The sequence below is a fragment of the Aythya ferina genome (genome assembly GCF_964211825.1).
Source record: "Aythya ferina genome assembly, chromosome: 3".
In the NCBI taxonomy this organism is placed as follows: domain Eukaryota; kingdom Metazoa; phylum Chordata; class Aves; order Anseriformes; family Anatidae; genus Aythya; species Aythya ferina.
Genome location: NC_140298.1, coordinates 30,233,755 through 30,253,175, shown reverse-complemented (window position 1 = coordinate 30,253,175; position 19,421 = coordinate 30,233,755). Strand labels below are relative to the sequence as shown.

At 41.0% G+C, this 19,421-nt stretch overlaps 1 protein-coding gene and 1 long non-coding RNA gene across 3 annotated transcripts; one reads left to right on the top strand and one right to left on the bottom strand.

Annotated features, from left to right (window-relative positions):
* Positions 1–3,553: 3,553 nt before the first annotated feature.
* On the bottom strand, positions 3,554–10,931 carry SULT6B1 (sulfotransferase family 6B member 1). Of its 2 annotated transcripts, none has more exons than XM_084512481.1 (7): positions 10,600–10,931; positions 7,791–7,903; positions 7,451–7,540; positions 6,335–6,461; positions 5,562–5,656; positions 5,119–5,275; positions 3,554–4,192 (listed from the first exon to the last, which is right to left on the bottom strand). In XM_084512481.1, exons 1-7 carry the CDS (start codon positions 10,799–10,801, stop codon positions 4,062–4,064), a joined length of 915 nt encoding a protein of 304 aa, XP_084368607.1. In that variant the 5' UTR covers positions 10,802–10,931; the 3' UTR covers positions 3,554–4,061. The 2 variants fall into 2 exon arrangements, with proteins under 2 accessions (XP_084368607.1, XP_084368608.1); XM_084512482.1 differs by lacking the exon at positions 10,600–10,931 and adding an exon at positions 9,686–9,929.
* Positions 10,932–11,952: 1,021 nt separating this feature from the next.
* On the top strand, positions 11,953–19,124 carry LOC311433405. Its single transcript, XR_014690738.1, has 2 exons — positions 11,953–12,087; positions 17,226–19,124. It is a non-coding gene; the product is annotated as an uncharacterized lncRNA (long non-coding RNA).
* The last annotated feature ends 297 nt before the right edge of the window (positions 19,125–19,421 follow it).

The window sequence follows — 19,421 nt, the reverse complement described above, 5'->3', positions numbered from 1 at the left end:
TCTGCTGTTGTTTGGTAGGCTTTTTATTTTACTTTTGGTGGGACATGGCCAATATCTAAGATTATCTCATATTTAATTTTTTCCTCCGGATATAAATATTTTGCCTACGGATATACCAGAAATACACAATAATGAAACTATGACTTATTTACCTGCTGGGGGAACACTAATGAGCGTTGTAGTAATGAAAACAGCTTCATTGGCTTGTAAACGCAAAGCAGCAGGGAACTCACTGGAGACCAACAGGCATATGTCAATAAGCTTATACTATTCACAAGTACAGAACCCTCCCAAGATAGTAGTTTCACAGCCTCCTTTCATTTCCTGACTGCCTCATATTTTGAGCATAGTCAAAGAATAATTTTCTATCTTCCTCAAGCTTCTGAAGGTTTTGCAGAAGCCAAATGTTCTTATGAAAAACATTCCATTCAGATGCAAACTGAGTATTTGTAAGACTTAGCACAACACCTACACATTTCTACTGGTTACGTTTCTGTGAAGCTGGGAGAAGGGAAGTTAGTACTCAGGCCATTCCCAACACCAGCTGCCTCTCGCTTGGCTGCGAAGCTGGGTGGTGGTGCCAAACACCTGGCATGAGAAGACCAAACACACAGGATGGTGGGCCCTTGCCCTGACCTCCCTACCATGCTCTTCTTCTAGCATCTGAACAGCTTTGTAAGGAAAGCAGGGAGAGCAAAGGCTCAGTATCGTCACTTCATTACCTGCTCTGTCATTTAATTTGGACCCACAAGATCTGGTCTTCAAGAACCTTTCTAACACAGCCAAAACAAACAGGTTATGGCTGACTGAAGTAACAGGCTACAACTTAAACTGTGCCAATACTAAACATCTATACACTATTTTATCAGCAATTATGTCATATTATCCAAACTGTGACAGCAAGTCATGACAACTGTATTCTTTTACCAAAAACAAGGTAAATAACATTTTACCAGGGTGCCTTAGCAATGTGCTAGACATAGCACTGATACAGTATGCTTGCATTCATAATGTTGTTTCCTATTTCTCTCCTTTGCATCAGTCCTGACAATATCAACATTCAGAACAACCACTGATCAGTCTCATTTCAACACCATCAGTGTATGTTGCCAAGCTCTGCAGTGTGTTAAGAGCAGAACAGAAGGTGCTAATCACTAAAGGTGATCGTTCAGACAAAATTCAGATCAGTGTTAGGTCTTTTCCTAAAGAAACAACGTTAGAATACAAGTCCAGGCATTTCCTATTATAACAAGATTGGTATGACTGTCTCACATCCCCCTTCATTATAAATCCATTTGGCATCCAGTCTAATAACCAGTCTACCCACAGAAAAGAATCATTTGATGTTCCTGTGGATGTCATACATGCCTTGTACTTTTAGAGCACTTCCACTGTAATTCAGCATTAATTATCTTTCCAATTAATGTACTGCATAATGCTGCAATATAAAATGCGTGCATTTTGTAAATGAGAAAATTGAGCTCAGTTCTGTCTGCTTTGATCCCATTTTACCTTTATTACAACTCAGTACCAGAATTCTTTTCCTTTTTGGCTGCGTTATTGACACCCTGAACACACGCAAGGGAGCCATCTCTTGCATGCAAAAGATACGGTTATGCTTCTCTTTTCCAAGAAGACCTCCAATTTCTGTTTTGCAATATCATTTTAATATACTTCCCTGCTTTATGATTGTTATCGAGCAGCCCATATGGGAAATGGAGGTGACAAAAATACTAATAGATTAGCGTTTAGCAGTTACCATAATATAGATATCATAAATGCTTACAACTGCTAAAAAACAGTAAGCGTGAAAAAGGTCACCAATACAAAAAAATAAAAATAAAAAAATAAAAGACTGTAGTTAGGGAGTGAAAATATCTCTTCTTTGAAAGGTAGATGATCTGACATTCTTTAAATGCTGTTTGTCAAAAATACCACTTAAAGTTTTACTGCTGAGTACCATAATAAAAAGTATAAAAGGGAAAACATTTATAAAATAAAAAATATAAATGGAAAATATAAAACCAAAATTGCTGTCTATATGTATGGCTGAAAGAATATATGTGTGCCTAGTGATTTTCCACAGTATGGAGTTTAATTTTTCTGTTGGGTTTGTGTTTGGTTTTTGTTTGTTTGTTTGTTTTGTTTTTGGTTTTGTTTAGCTGCTGTTAAAAGCCATAAGCACTCTGGGCCACTGAATTTGACCTTCAATACCACCATCCGAAAATGTTTCTGTGCTTTTCTATCCTGAATGTGTTTGAGGGAGGTACAAATTTTCCCTTTCTTCAATGACATTTACCTTTCTTCTGTGTCTTCCTACCGCATCATTTTTAACAGAACAGAACCTAAAACACACAGAAAGCTGCAAACAAATTAGCTGCCCCTCACACGCAATAGTCTTCTACTCACTGTTCTTTAATGCTCTTTTAAGAGATGGTAATTAATGAATATGTGAATACATACTGAGAAGAGCCTGCAACTCAGACTGAAAGAACATAAGAATGCCATCTATAAAATATTCCCTCAGATGGCTAAGCGACCTTAGCTTAAATAACCTTGCTGGTCCAAGAGTGTAATAATTTAAGAGTAGTCTATTTAGCATCTTGAGATGGGATTTCCTCTTGAGCTGTCCTGGGATACTTCATGAAAATCTTAAATAGAGAAAGATGGCAGTTTAAGCAGATAGGCTGGCTGTTACTAATCTAGTAGTTCAGGCAACCTACTTTACTAGGGAATAGTGCTCCTTTTTCAACATTATCCTTAACCAGAACCCTTTGAACTTCCTTCTGTTAACTGCTTAGCAGTGACATTAACCTACTACCCCAGCAGGGCCTATTACACCTCAGGCAAATATATGACAAATACAGCTGCTTTCCACCCCACCCCCCACTCCCCTCCCCCCAGCATCTACAAAGGACTTACATGGAACCTTGGATTTGTTTGGGAAGCTTCATCAACTTTAAACTTTTGCTTGTTTGGTATTAACCCACTTAGTTCTGGTTTGGTTTGGTATGTTCTATTTTGCTCTGCAATCCTCACTGGTACCCCAGTTTTGGTTTATTGATTTTAAATGGTTGTTATCACAGCTGTAGATTTCAAAAGCAAATTCACATCTACAGACATAAAGTAACCTAGGCAAATGTAGACAATTATGCAAAGTATTTCCAGTGTTATGCAAGTAGCACACTTCCTTTTCTCATATCTAAAAAGACCCTTCTTCCACCAAGTGAACCAAAGGGTTACTGACCCTCCTGCCTTGATGCTGTGAAGAAGTCACTTACTCACATTCCTACCAGCCAGGAATTTTTTCATTCAACTCCTTAACGTCCAAAGTGATTTCTCTGGAGTGCTCCAGAGTCCTCCTGACAATCACATGTACAAAACCAGATATTCTCAACGTGTTCCCAATTTCTCCCCTGGGTGAGCAGCAAAGCAAGCCACCACCAGAAGGTGGACTCCAACCTCCATGTCCAAGTTCCCTATTCCTTCAATTGCTCAGGATGAGATCTCACACTACCAAAAGAAAGAAAAATATTTGTGGTGAAAATGGGAGTCAGTTTCTACCTGAGTTCCTTTATTTTTTTTCTCACATTTATTTACACACAGAAAGTGGCAAAACCCAACAAAACTTTTTGAAATTTCACTTTAAATTGAAATATTATGAACTTCCAAATCTAAAAATCAAGAAACGTCACTATTATTTTAAAAAATCTCTTGGAAAATCACTTCTGACATACTGAATACATTCCCAGTGATTTCAGCATGTTCAAATACTACATATATATTTCACACAGGATTCTACTAAGTAACATGAAATCATGACAAAAATCAGTTTTAAAAAACAAGTGAAGCCAAAGAACCACAGGTCATTTAAGAGAAGCTGGTACAGTCAATATACTAACTGTATGAGTGAGGGTTGCTTGTGCAAGTTAAGACAGCACGAACAGGCTTGCAATTGCACAGATACACAAAAGTTTCAAATCAAGTATTGTTCTGATTTCTCTTTGATTTCATAAAAGTGAATGAAAAGCTGTCTGGACACAAGATTATTCTATAGATTCTCAGGCCTTGCAGGACACATCATATTTTAACTTTGCTCCCAGCTTGGTTCCTTCTAAGCACACTTTGAATTTGGCATCCATTTCCTTGTTCTGAGCTTCAGTGAAAAGATTTTTCCAGTCTCCAACAACACCTGGAACATAAAGAAAAGTAAAATAATACCCTTGACAGTAAGGAACAAGGAGTATGATTTAAAACAAAACAAACAAAAAAATCCCATCTCATCTTCTGTCAGGATTTTCTTCTTCTTTTTCTTCTTTCACTTTTCTTCTTTTAAGAACAACAACACGAACAACAAAAATTAAATTAAAAAAAAAAAAAAGAGAGAGTCTATGACCCAAGAATATATTCTGCTGCTTTACTTTTGATGTCCTCAACAGAATATGAACATAAAGGGGACATAGGAAGCTACTGGTCTGCTTTGTGCAGCTGCAGAGTACTAGCAACAGAGCCAGCAGATGTGAAAAGAACTCTGAATGTTCAAAGATGTCACTTGTAACAGCAAGAGCTTTGTGTGCTGTAACCAGACACTGCCCTAAGCTGCAGTCTACTTCTGATCTAGTTTTGGAGAGTCCATGGCCTGAGGTTTTCTGAGTCTGCAGCTCTAGCCTGATTCATGGCTAAAAGACACAGCTCAACCTGTGCAGTGTCTGGATTCAATGTGCTGAGTGAGGTTCCTACGCAATCCCAAGGGTTAGTTAGAAAATCCAAGAAAAATCTGTGGAAGCACTTTGTCCAGGATACCTCCAGTACTCACAGAAGTCAAAATAAGACTCTTCTCTGTTTTAGTTGGTGCTCACTGCATGCTGGAGGTTGTGCTACATGTAGGGCACTTCTGCTAATCACATTATACAGGGCTTTACTGAATAACTTTGGCCCTTGTGATGAAATTAAGTGATAGCATCCTGAAGCACAGTCAATGTTCCTTAACTTCTAGCCCTGAAAATTATGCACAAAGATTAAGCATCTACTGATCCAAATTCCTGTGTGCCCAAACTGCAGTGCTACCATTCACCAACCTTGCAAAATACACTGTTTGTTTGCTGTAAACACATTTACCTTTGCGGAAAAGAACTGAGCCAACAGCACCATGAGTTTCTTGAGCCTTGTCCTTCATTGCCTGGAAAGTGGCCCTGTCCACAATAGACTGGATCTGCTCTGCCGCTGGGGAGAATCCAAAGAATTCAGCTATCTGCTTTACACCAGAAGTCAGATTCTGAAAACAATGCAGTGAAAGGGGAGTCATAGAATTTGCTTCCTCTGACAAAGGAGCTACCCACTTGGGATGTGTATAGCTATCATCTACAAACAGTATCTTCCTTCACAGTATGTCTTCTACATCATATTGGAGCTCAGCTTTCATATAGCCAGACTCAACTTGTTCTTAAATAGATACTTGATGTTGCTCTTTCAGGAACCTGTGCTTATTGCTTTTAATTTCAGCAGTTTTTCAGGGAACAGACTCAGATCTGTTTTGCCTGTCGGTACAGTGCCTGCTTTACCTCTTTCAGGTCTTCATATGTTATGATCATGGTATTCTCATCCTCAATGTGTTTGTTCCAGGCAACTGCATGGTCAAAATAAGATCCCCATCCAACTGTGAAGAAGCAAAAAAAGCATCAGTGTGACCTTCTTTTATCACTGGGTACTTATTTCTCTCTAACTGAAGAACCACCTTCTGTTATCCATCAGTTACATCTACGCAAGCAAACAGAACAGCCTGTCTGTTCTGTGGTACCTTGCTATACAACAGAATGATGGAGACTTCCACTGGACTTTTGTAAGTGTAATGTAAATGTAAGTGGCTTCTGCACAGAAATATGAATTTCCTCTGTGCTTCCCCTCCATTTCTATATTGTCATTAAAGATAACTCTTAAAAGCCAAAGTTAGACATCAGTCTAAATCTAAAATTTGCGTTGCTTATGAGGTGTTTGGCCTCCTACATGGAAACAGCAAAGACAACAAACTGCCATTCCATTACTATTTCAGATCTGTAGCATTTCCTCCATCACTTGGTGACATAATTTCAGCCCAATACCATTATCAAGCTTCCAGGAGACTCCCGCACACTTGCATGGAGGAGCAAAATACCCAGAAGCAAAGTATATTTTGGACTTTCTCCCCATTCTGGCATTCAGCTGCCTCCTTTATCATGAGGTATGGCCACCAGTAAGCTAATTACGAGACAGATGTTTTCCCACTGGTCCCATTTAGTTGTTTTTAAATATTTTCTTCTGTTCCTCCTTCAGCTACATTCAGTAACTATAGCAATACCTTTTCCATTCATGAACTCGGAGAAGAACTCATCCCAAGAGCTGTAACTGGGGACGCTTGGCACATTGTTGTGGAAATGGAAAAATGAAACAGCTGTATCTTTAGGGTTTCGAAACAGCACTAGTATCTGGAGTAGGAGAAAGAGGTCAACAGTTGTAGGTGACATATTTACCCTGGCAACCAAAATGAAAGTATAACCAAACATTCTGCAATCAATAACATACTGGAGGCTACAAAATATTTTCACTATTAGGTAAGGCATTGAGAATAAATGTATAATGTGGTCATAATAAAGACCACTTATCACTTTTAAGATTTGCTTATGTTATGGAGCAATTGTAGAAAGGAACAACTGGAAAAAAGTGTAATATTGTCAGAGAGTACTATCCCATAACTACCTAAGACCTGGGAAATAGCAAGGAAACATTTGCCAGCCCCTTGCTGTAAAAATCTGTTTGATTCTCCTTCAGGAAACCACAGCTGCTACATTTATATTCCATTTTTCAAAGCATGGCAATAATGTACTTGAAATCCTATGAGGCAGCAATCCTCAGAGAAGTGTAAACACTTCTGAAAACATGTTATACATAAAACAGGGAAAAATATTAATGGAACAAGGATAAAACCCTCATTCCTTAACCAACTCCTCCCTTCCTCTGTGGTACATCTCCTAAATGCTATGTACCTGCCATTGCTCAGTGACTGAGAACCAGAAATATTGAAGTTTTAACAGTGTGGCTCTGCATGGAGACAGTCAGTGTCCCAGAGATACTGCTGCCACTTTCATTCCCATCCACAACCATTGTTTTACACAGAAAAGAGCAGCATAAGAAAGAAAAGCATGACACCCCTGCCATTTCTGAGCACTCTCACAGCCTCTAGATCTGTTCTTGTTTATGCACCCCTAGGGTTACTGTATTACAGCAGGTGCTAAGCCAGCCCAGGACTCATGAGATTCCCACTGTCTCCAAGCTGCTTTTCCTCAATGCCACCTGCATGGGTGCAAGAAAAGGATGCAGCCTGAGAATTATTCTTGTATGTTGGTACTGTCAGAAAAATGAGGCTTGTTCTTGCAGAGAGAGAGAAAAAAAAATAAAGAAAAAAAAAAAAGCCCACCTTGGCTTTGTTCTTGAAAATAGACTTGGGGAGGCAATCATAATTCAGATGCGTTGCCAGAATCCTTGGGGATGGAATCTGCTTCATCCTCTTTAGAAATAAACAGAACAATAAGTGAGATCAGGCTTATTACATGAGTGCAGCAGTGATCTGTGAAAGTTGCCAGTGTGAAGCAGAACCTAATCAAAAGGCATTAGTCATCCAAGATTATCCTTCTTCCCCTCTTGGGAGAAATATCTTTACTTGCTGCATGACTTCATTTTAATAACTTGCATGCGGGGGTGCGGGAGAGAAAGAAAACAACAGACTGTAAGTGGTTTAGTAGGTTCTTTTCACTAACCTGGTATTTATCTGGATCTCCACATTCAATAAATGGTAGTTCTGTGCTTACAGGTTTAGTCTGGATGGTGGTGAATATCAAGTCATTTAAAATCTGGATAAGCCAGTTCGCACCTGGACCAAGAAACCCAGAGAACAAAATAAAAAGGTTTATATAAGATCTCAAAGCCTTCTCATTACATGGCTTAATTCAGCATAATAGACAGTCATCAAATTACAGATAATACTAAAGCTCTCAAAAGATTGTAAACAAAATAATGTTTTCAGTTAATGAGATCCTCAACGGCTTCTTAGCTGTGACCTTCTTGGCTCACTTACGATTGATATGTGGAAAGCACTGGGGGTAGAACCGACTTAATGATGCACTCAGTATCTTTTTAATACAGTCATAAAGCAATCTGTGACAGACAATAAAGGGAGCTTGCCTGACTTGTACGGAGAAACACTTGGGAAGGGTCTTGGTAGGAGAAAGGAGTGAGCAAGGAGTTTTGCTCATTCTGCAGTGGAGAAGTGTCTGTCCCTCCCTCCTTGCACTGGGTCAAGGATGAAGCAGTCATCAATGCAATGCCACCACCAGTGCTCATCCCCAGTTGTGCCTGTTGTTGTCTCCATAAAGCGCATGCCAGAAGAATGCCAGAGGAGCTGCCACCCACCAGACCCTTTGGGAAGGATCTCGTGGCGAAGCCTCCCCACACGTGGCTGTCCGGGCACCAGCTGTGCTGGGGCAGCACACCTCCACGGCCAGCTCCATGCCCTCCTGCGGCTGCTTTGTGCTGCCTGCTTTCCTCAGCTTCCCGGGGACCTCGCTCTGCGGATGCCCTACCAACTGCTGGTGGGACAGAGCGAGGGAACGGCGTGTTCACCGCGCCTGCGGCACCCTCCCCACGTCCTTGCAGAGGGACTTGGAAGGCTTCCCGCTGGGGCCACGGGGATGGAGCTGCGGAGCTGCCTCAGCCTCCAGCAGGCTGCGAGTCCCCTGTGAACGCAGCTGCCAGAGGCACTAACAGGGAACACAGGATGCAAACAGCGTTAAGCTCACGCGTGCAGCTGAAAGTTATTCTCAGAAAGGAGCTCTTCCACCCGATGTTATATAAAGTGGCTCAGGACTGTGTCCTATTCATACAGTAATGTGTGTGCAATGCGTACACAGCATGCCATGTCTTATAATACACCTGAATGTATTTATATACCACCAAATACCGTAAGATTTATATATGACATTTTGTGATGTATATAATTTATATCAATCTCCCTTTTACATAAAGACCAATGCCAAAAGCATTAAAAGTCTCTAAATCCATGTCTCCATCTGCCCAGTATTAACTACATGTGCACAAACACTGATTTTATTTTAAACAAAAGCTACAGCTGATAAACCTAAAAGTCTTAGTCCCTAAATCCCATCTTGGCTTCTCAACATGCAACCTGTCCCTGGGAAGCTTAGCATCCAGGAGCTCCGTCAGCCTGCAGCCCCACCTCATCAATGTGTCTCTGCATCAGTCAGAGCTTTCCTCTCCACTGCACACACCTGAGTTGAGGGAAACATTTCATACAGTGAGACTTCACTGTAACTTAACCTTCATAGTCCTCAATAATTAAAAGGAATGAGGACACTGTTAAAGCCCCGAGAGACAAAGCTGTGGTGCCAAGCTTTGTCAATGGCCTGTCCTTATACAGTCCAGCAAAAACCCTGGACTCAAATCCAGCAGAAATAAAGGTTCCTTACAACAAAGATACATATTTCATATTTTACGTCAGCTCCCTTCTTCTGTATTTGCCCTCTCTTTCTCTTGGCTCAGTTTTGTCTCACAGCTGCCGTATATTTACCCTAAACACTACAAGCTTACTTCTTAAGCCCCTAAATACATAACAGTTTCTTTCCAGATCAGAACTTACCAAGCCAAAACCACAGGAACAGTATGTGCTCTTCACCTTGCTGGATGAGACCTTGGTTAAGGGCCCCCTGATCAGAGACCAACCTGAGTGCATCAGCTACCATGTTATTGCACTGAAATCCTTTCCTGGACCACATTTTCTCTGACAACCCTATGTTTCTGCTGCTTGGGTCTCAAGGCAGAAACACTTGGAAAGGATTTCTTTCCTAGATTGACAAAACCCATCCCTTTCGTATAAGCAACCATCTCACACAAGACATTTATAACACTGATCAAAATCAGCTGGTTGGTTGGCTATTGTTTTTATTGTGTTTCCCCCGCCCCCCCCCAAAGCTCCTATTGCACCTTTCATCCTTTCTGCAAACCTCCGACTACAAGATTTAAAATTCCACTATGTCACAGCCTATCATTTTTGCAATCACCAAACAAAAACCAATAGTGATACTGAATATAAGGATAATGCTAAGAAGCTGCTTGAATTTTGCAAGATGCCGTGCCCTGCTGCTTTCTGCTTCTTATAAGGAGTCTACTGCATAACTGTATTGCTTTTGTACATTACACTGCATTACATTACTAACACACTTTTCAGAATGCAGTTTATCATACTGGCAGAGGTATCTTGCCCCACTGATACATAATAACTACATACTTTATTCCCACTTCTTCAGCCAAAAATTGTTGTGAATGCTAAAACATATTATCTCTTCAGAAACATAAACCATATTAAAAAACAGTAGACCAGACTACATAACAGAGACAATGAGCACAAAAACCTGCTGCCTCTGGTTGTACTACAAATGCCCAATATCCCCCCACAATGTAAAACCATCCTCTGTTGGTTATTTTCCTCCTTATGGTGTCAGCTAATTAGTTACAGTATCACAGACTACAGCGAGTAATCTATAATCTATTCACCACATTTGGGGTAAGACACCAGCACCAGATCGTCCCTTCTGGCTTCCAGGTTCTCCAGGGCTTGGAAGGTCTCCGCACTGCACACGGTCATGGGATAAGGAGTCCCCCGGTAGGAGAACAGCAGATCCTTCAGGGAAAGGCCTTCGGACTTGGCCAGTGCTTTATTTATTTCATCAACAAAGGCTTTCCTTTCTTCAGCCATGCTTATCACCTTTTGCTGGGGATTGAAACTGCTGGTCTAATGCAGTTAAGTGCCTTTAAATAGGCATTTTTAAGGGGTGGAGTAGAAATACTTGGCATTATTTCTGCCTCTGCCTCTACTCCTGAAAAACCTTTAGAATTTGATACGTTTCTTTCTCTTCCCCTTCCCACCTTTCTGGAAACAGAAACTGGGTTGATCTTGCCCATTTATCATCTACAGAGAAGGAATTACTTTAGTACTAAATCCCACTGTGAGCAAGTAATACTAGCAAGCTTGGCCACCAGGGAGAACAGAATTGGAAAAGAATTGCCCTGTAATAGCAGCAAGGTATTAAAACTAATCTTAAATAACATTAATAGGAAAAAAGAGCCTCATAGGAAAGTCCTTAGTAATGAAAGTCCCGAGAGATTTTGACAATAAACTCATCTCCATACCATGAATCAAGAAAAGAAAACAATGAAATCAAAACCACAGAACAAAAAGACCACCACCGAGGGGGAAGTGATGCTGCCATTTTGGTAGGTGTGATTGCTGGGCTGCTCTCCATCACCTATCAGCGGTCATGGTGATTAAGGAGGTATTGGGGAGGCATTGGGGAGGCAAGGACAATCCCCAGACATGGACTGTATATCTCGAAACAAGACACTGGAACTCATGATAAGGAAGCGGCAGACGGACAGAGAAACAAACGTAAGGACTATAAATCTCAAAACTGGACATTGGAATTCATTATAAAGATACAACAAACGGAAGAATTAGCAACAACCAGCTCTTGCAATTAAGAAACCTGCCAATTCAGCAGATTCCTGACCAAAGGTGAAAAGTACACTGTGAGGAAGACTCGGGGTCTTCCTCCCAAAAACCCCTGCCCACGTCCCAAAGACCCCTGCCCACAATTCTTGGGAGGCTCTACACAGGCGCAAGGTGCCAAAAGGCTAATTAGCATGAGAAGCGAGGGAAGGCGGGGATAGGTAATGCATATGTATAGGTGCTTGTAGAATATTGATAGATTGATTGTATAAATTCAAGACTGCTTTCCGCTTTAGGTATGCACGATAGGTGGAGAGATCCCCCGTGCATCCAGCGCTGCAATAAAGAATATACCACTTAAAGGAATTTCGGCTTCGATCTTTGAATCAATCTGGCACCCCAGATGGGACAACCTCTCTGCCGGACCGCAGGACCCGCTGGGGACAGGACTCCCTAGGGTACCCCCGGGATTTCCCAGAGGGACTCCTCGACTCACTGGATCACTGCGGAGGCAGACAAGGACCCCATCATTGTAAGTGAGTATATTCTTTATTCTGGTTTGGTTTTCTGGTAGACCGGTCATCTGGGACTGTCCAGTAAGTCAGAAGGTGACTTCTGCAGGACAGTATTTGGTATATACTTTGTGGTTAGTACCACAAGTATATCTGGGGACCTTGGGGTCCATCTGTATCTGGAACTGTCTGTAAGTCAGAAGGTGATCTTCTGCGAGGCAGTGTTTGGTATATACTTTGTGGTAAGCACCATAAGTATATTTGGGGACCTTAAGGAAAGAGCTCGCTTTAAGGTCCATCTGGAATTGTGTTGTCTATTTCGGTTTTCTGACTCATGGAGTATGGTATTTAACTCTGGTTATTGTTACTGCGATTTTGGCTATTTTCCTGGTGGTAATTGTAGATTCGTGGCATTGTTATAAGAAAGATATCGTTACGGTGTTACACAGTTTGGTTTTCTGACTTATCGCATGTGGAATTTGACTCTGACTATTGTTATTGTGATATTGGCAATATTGCTGGTAATAGTAGTTTTGTGACATCGCTACTGAAAGATATTGCGTGCCCGTATTTTTGTGAGTGATACGTTTTGTGATACGCTTTTGTAAGTAACATGTGTATTCTGAAAGTGTAAACTGGAAAATGGGGGGGCAAGCAAGCAGTGAAATTTTAAAGAAAAGTGTGTTAGGATGTGTTTTAAGTCACTGGAAGGATATTGGAGGATCTGCCGGTGGAAGTGTGAACAGGAAAACATTGATAAAATATCGTAATCAGTGGTGGCCACTTTATAAGCTGGAATGTGGAGAAAAGTGGCCCCTAAATGGAACTTTAAACTATAATATTTTGCTACAGTTAGTGTTGTTTTTGGAGAAGCAGAACAGGATGAAATGTTGTATACTGATGTTTCAGCATCTTGGTGGGAAAAGGTACAGAATTAAGTTGGCCCCTGACTGAGCCTTTGATGATGGCATTAGAGAAGTACAGGCTGGAGAAAGATAAAGGAAGTGTTAAAAGGGTTGTTGAAAGTGTTAAAGGTGTTTGAAGTTGAATGAGCAGGGAAAGAGGATGTAGGAATGATAATAGTTCTGCCTCTGCCCGAGGCAGAGATCTTAAAATCATGGGTGTTAGCCCTTTGGGGCAAAGGGACCATGATGGGTCCTAGAGAGTTGTCACAGAAACAGAAAACCAGTTAACTCTTAAAACAACCTGAGTTCATGTGCGAGCTCAGATTGCCGATGGGACCGCTCAGGGAACTGTGGACAATTGCATTCCCCTGACCGACCCCCACTAAGACCCTAATCATCCCGAAAATTATGAACGGTTAAGTAAATACTAAAATCTGGATGAATTGGGAATTGAGAATATGCTTCCAACAAGGTCTAAAAGAAACCCCTATGGAATTTTTGGACCAACTCTGAAATGTAATGAAAATAAATAAATAAATAAATAAATAAATAAATAAATAAAACAAAACGGTTTGGACCTGGCTTCGGAGGACAAATTGACTAGCCTTTTCCTAGGATAATAGACCCCTGATTTCAACAGGAATAACGGGGACCTGGGGAATCTACCCTAGCGGATCCTCCACTGGTTATAATGAAGCTAGGGGAGGAATGGAAGCGAAATTTCTTATTGCTATGGGGCAACGTATTCAGTTCTAAATCAAGCATTAATGCCTTCACAGAATTATTATGTTAGGGTAAAAGGTGTGTCGTGGTTTAACCCGGCCAGCAGCTAAACACCATGCAGCTGTTCGCTCACCCTCCCCCTCCCTCTCTGGGACGGGGGAGAGAAATGGAAAGTGAAGCCCGTGAGTTGAGATAAAGACAGTTTAATAAGACAAAATAATAATAATAATAATAATAATAATAATAATAATAATAATAATAATAATACAATGATGATAATAGTACCACTACTAATAATGTGTACAAACAAGTGATGCACAATGCAATTGCTCACCACCCGCTGACCGATGCCCAGCCTAACCCCGAGCAGTCCGGCCCCCTCCCCCTGGCTAGCCACCCCTATGTATTGTTTAGCCTGACGTCAGATGCTATGGAATACCCCTTTGGCTAGTTTGGGTCACCTGTCCTGGGTCTGTCCCCTCCCAGCTCTTACTGCACCCCCAGCCTGCCTGTTGGCAGGACAGAGCAAGAAGCTGAGATGTCCTTGGCTTGGTATAAGCACTGCTCTGCAACAATTAAAACATCAGGGTGTTATCAGCACTCTTCTCATCCTAAGCCAAAACATAGCATTCTACCAGCTACTAGGAAGAAAATTAACTCTGTCATAACTGAAACCGGGACAAGGTGTAACCGAAAAGGCTTATTTTTGTGAACCTTTGAAGTACAAGTTAGGGAAACAATGGGGCATACACAGATTTTTATATATGCCTAGCTCCTCATGGGCACTCTTAGGTAGAGATTTATTAGAGCAAGTAGGAGCAGAAATTGTCTTTGAAAAAGGGAAAATGGAATTAAGAATAGGAGAAAAACAACTAATAAATGTGTTAAGCTTGGCACTAATACAAACTGACCCTAAAAGTGAAATACCTTTAGAGATCACAGATCAAGTATGTCCAGGAGTTTGGGCTACCGAAGTCCCTGGAAGAGCTAAAAATGTGACCTTAATAATTATTAAATTAAAGCCAGGACAGAAACCCGTTAAGGTCAAGTAATATCCTTTGAGGATAGAAGATAGGAAAGGAATTAAAGAGATAATTAATAAATTTTTACAGTATGGATTATTGATTGAATGCGAATCAGAATACAATACACCCATATTGCCAATTAAAAAGGCAGATGAAAAAGCTATAGGCTAGTTCAGGATTTGAGAGCCATAAATAAAATCACTGAGGATATACATCCAGTAGTGGCAAACCCTTATACTTTGCTGACTAAATTAAAGAATAGTCAAGTCTGGTTTACCGTACTGGATTTAAAAGACGCCTTCTTCTGCCTAGGCTTAGCCACAGAAAGCCAAAACCTATTCGCCTTTGAATGGGAAAATCCCGATTCAGGCAGAAAGACGCAGCTTACGTGGACATTACTACCTCAAGGATTCAAGAATAGCCCCACTATTTTTGGAAACCAATTAGCAAGGGAACTCGAAACATGGATGCCTCCGGACACTGAAGGTGCTTTGTTACAATATGTAGATGATCTCTTAATAGCTACCGAGACTAAAGGGAGTTGTATTCAATGGACTATAAGTCGTCTTAATTTTCTGGGTTTAAATGGATATCAAGTCTCTTGACAGAAAGTCCAGCTGGCTCAACAAAGTGTGACCTATCTGGGATTTGAAATTTCGGAAGGACAACGAGAACTAGGAACTGAACATAAGGAAGTCATTTGCCGGACTCCAGAACCTCAAATGGTAAAGGAGCTACAAACCTTTTTAGGAATGACAGGTTGGTGTCGCCTTTGGATTTATAATTATGGACTATTGGTAAAGCCTCTATGTGAATTGATAAAGATTAACCAGTCAAAGTTAGTCTGGACTGGAGAAGCACAAAAAGTCTTTAAACAACTTAAACAAGAATTGATGATTTTGAAATATCAAGCAATATTGGTAGAACAGGACAACGTGGAAATTGTGATAACTAATATTGTGAATCTAGCCTCTTTTCTTAGTGATGCTCCGGCACAACCTGTGATTCACGATTGTTTAGAAATTATAGAGACTGTGTATTCCAGCCGACCAGACCTTAAGGAGGAGCCCATGGAAGATGCGGAAGAAACTTGGTTCACGGATGGGAGCAGTTTTGTTATGCAAAGACAACGTAAAGCTGGATATGCTATAACAGCTACTCAGCAGGTAATCGAGTCTAAGCCTTTACCCCCTGGAACATCAGCTCAAAAGGCGGAGATAGTTGCTCTCACGAGAGCATTGGAACTGGCAGCGGGAAAAAGGGTAAATATTTGGACAGATTCTAAATATACATTCGGCGTGGTACATGCTCATGGAGCAATTTGGAAAGAACATGGATTGCTGACCGCTCAGTGAAAACACAAAGTATGCTGAAGAAATTTTAAAATTGTTAGAGACTGTAAAACAACCAGAAAAGGTAGCTATCATGCATTGTCAGGGACACCAAAAGGGGAACACCGATTTTGAAATTGGAAACCGATTGGCAGAGGCTAAGCAGGCAGCTGAAATAACTGAGGTGAAGGCATTGTCTTTGATACCAGACGGTAAAATCCAAACTATATCCAAATTATACAAAAGAAGACTTAAAATTAATTGAAGATTTGAAAGGTAAAATGAAACCAGATGGATGAGTATATTTAAAAGATAACCACATAGTAATACCCTCTAGTTTGACATGGCCCATAGTTCTTACAGAACACAATAAAACGCATTGGGGAGCTGGCACACTGCATAAGAGCCTGAGTCAGACATTAGTGGGACGATATGATAAAACAAGTAACTCAACAATGTAGCATTTGCTTACACAATAACCCCAATACCAAGAATAGAATAAAATTTGGAATAATCGGTAAAGGAAATTATTCGGGGCAACAGTGGCAAATTGATTTTTCAGAACTCCCTAGAAAAGGGGGGTATCATTATTTACTGGTTCTGACTGACACATTTTCAGGAAGGCCTGAAGCCTTTCCCTGTCGAACAAACAAAGCAAGAGAAGTGGTTAAAGTCTTGTTAAATGAAATAATACCATGCTTTGGGATTCTAGTAGCAATGTCTTCTGATAGAGTTTTCACATTTCGTGCACAAGTGGTAGAACAGATAAGTAAGATTCTAAAGATAGATTGGCAACTGCATACTCCTTATAGACCACAGGCAAGTGGACAGGTAGAAAAATGAACCATTTAATTAAACAATAAATAGCTAAAATTGGATAAGAAGCTAATTTGTCATGGCCTCAATCCCTCCCTTTAGCATTACTTGGAATTAGAGTCAAACCTAGAATAAAAGGGAATTTGAGTCCCTTCAAAATCTTATATGGAAGGCCATAGCAATTTCTATTTAGTGGAGAGGACCTAACGCAGTTAGGATCAGAATATTTATATGCTTATATAACTGAACTTCAGAAACAATTAAATAAAGTACATAAATTTGTTTTAGGGACCAGGGCTAGAGGGTTGGATCAACCAATCCACCCCTTTAAGCTCGGGACTTTTTCAGGACAACCCCTACAGGAAAAATGGAAGGAAAGTGGATGGGACCATACCAAGTATTACTGACAACACACACCGCCATTAAGATTAAGAAGCAAGCAGCTTGGATCCACAATTCAAGGGTGAAGAAGGTCCCGGCGAGGATATAGACCACCACTCCAATTGGACCAACAAAATTATGGTTTTCCAGATCCTAATGATTGCAGGGGTGCGGTTCTCGGATTCGGGGTGGGCAACTTGGGATGAGAACTTACACCTGACCTTAATACAAACAATTTCTCAAGTAACTAATAAGACGAACTGTTGGGTATGCACCCATCTGCCACAGCATGGGAATAAGGGTGTATCGTTAATCGGGATTCCGTTGCCTGCAAACTTATCTTGGACTAATTTGTGGGAAAACACATCTTGGGGTCGAAAATATTAAGAAGTTTTGGAACTAGAAGTGAGTAGCTTCATGCCGTTAGAATCCTATTATGTATGTGTACAAAGGTGTAACCCGCCTAAGGGTATAGGAAAACAGCATTGTATAAATACGGATACTACTTATGTGGGAAATCAGACATCTTGTAATTGAACAATTGATATTAGTACGACTAGCGGCTGGGCAAATTCAACCAGCTGGACGGTTCCAGAAGGAAAAGGGTGGTATTAGCTATGCAACGATACAGCTCGTAAGGTCTTGCCTGAGAATTGGAAGGGAACTTGCACTCTTGGAGTGGTAGTCCCCAATATGACAGTACATGATGTAGTGCCTCGAGGTTACTTGAGAACTCATATGCGGAGAATCAGACGAAAAATTAACAATCCATTGATAGAGAGACACACCGCTTTTCATAGTTTCGTTCGATGGTTTATCCCATGGTTAGGAGTGAGTGAATTGGAAAAGGCGATAGTTAATATTTCTGCAATTATAGAGAAGTTAGAAAACAAAACTCTGGATGCTATAAAGGCTCAACAAGAAGAGATATCTAGTTTATCACAGGTAGTATTACAAAATTGGATGGCCCTAGACTTGTTACTGGCCACTCAAGGGGGAGTCTGTACAGTAATAAACACAAGTTGTTGTGTGTATGTAGATCAGAGTGGAAGGATCTCTACCGACCTGGAAGAAATATGGAAGCAGACAAGGGTCCTACATGATATCAGTAAAGATGATCTTTCGTGGAGTTTTAGTGAAATATGGAATAAGTTAACCTCCTGGTTGCCCAATTTTCAATGGTTGAAACAAGTGTTCATTGCTCTAATCGCATTAGTAGTATTAGGAATATTTGTGTGCATGTTGTTTAGATGCCTGCTTTGTTGTGTTACTGTAAATAATGAAAGTATCTGATGCAAAAGAATTTGCATGGGAAAAGAAAAGGGGGGATTGATTAAGGAGGTATTGGGGAGGCATTGGGGAGGCAAGGACAATCCCCAGACATGGACTGTATATCTCGAAACAAGACACTGGAACTCATGATAAGGAAGCGGCAGACGGACAGAGAAACAAACGTAAGGACTATAAATCTCAAAACTGGACATTGGAATTCATTATAAAGATACAACAAACGGAAGAATTAGCAACAACCAGCTCTTGCAATTAAGAAACCTGCCAATTCAGCAGATTCCTGACCAAAGGTGAAAAGTACACTGTGAGGAAGACTCGGGGTCTTCCTCCCAAAAACCCCTGCCCACGTCCCAAAGACCCCTGCCCACAATTCTTGGGAGGCTCTACACAGGCGCAAGGTGCCAAAAGGCTAATTAGCATGAGAAGCGAGGGAAGGCGGGGATAGGTAATGCATATGTATAGGTGCTTGTAGAATATTGATAGATTGATTGTATAAATTCAAGACTGCTTTCCGCTTTAGGTATGCACGATAGGTGGAGAGATCCCCCGTGCATCCAGCGCTGCAATAAAGAATATACCACTTAAAGGAATTTCGGCTTCGATCTTTGAATCAATGGTCATCCACAGAGGTCCTGGATGACTGGAGACTTGCTGATGCAACACTCATCTGTAAGGAGGGTCGTAAGGAGGAACCGGGGTCTACAGGTCTGTCAGTCTGACCTTGGTGCCAGGAAAGGTGATGGATAGTTCATCTTGAACGCAGTCACGCAATGTATGTGGGACCACTATGTTCATGAAAGCCAAGTGCCTGACCAACCTCATCTCCTCCTGACTGGGTGACCCTGCTGGCAGATGAGGGAAAGCCTGTCGATGTGGTCTACCTAGAC

Excerpts from the sequence above, each read along its gene's own strand:
- SULT6B1 (XM_084512481.1), bottom strand. The coding sequence starts at position 10,801 with ATGGCTGAAGAAAGGAAAGCCTTTGTTGATGAAATAAATAAAGCACTG. Across the intron at positions 5,657-6,334 it reads CGAGTTCATGAATGGAAAAG|TTGGATGGGGATCTTATTTT; the intron begins GTATTGCTATAG and ends GCTTCTTCACAG. Across the intron at positions 5,276-5,561 it reads CATATGAAGACCTGAAAGAG|AATCTGACTTCTGGTGTAAA; the intron begins GTAAAGCAGGCA and ends CATTGTTTTCAG.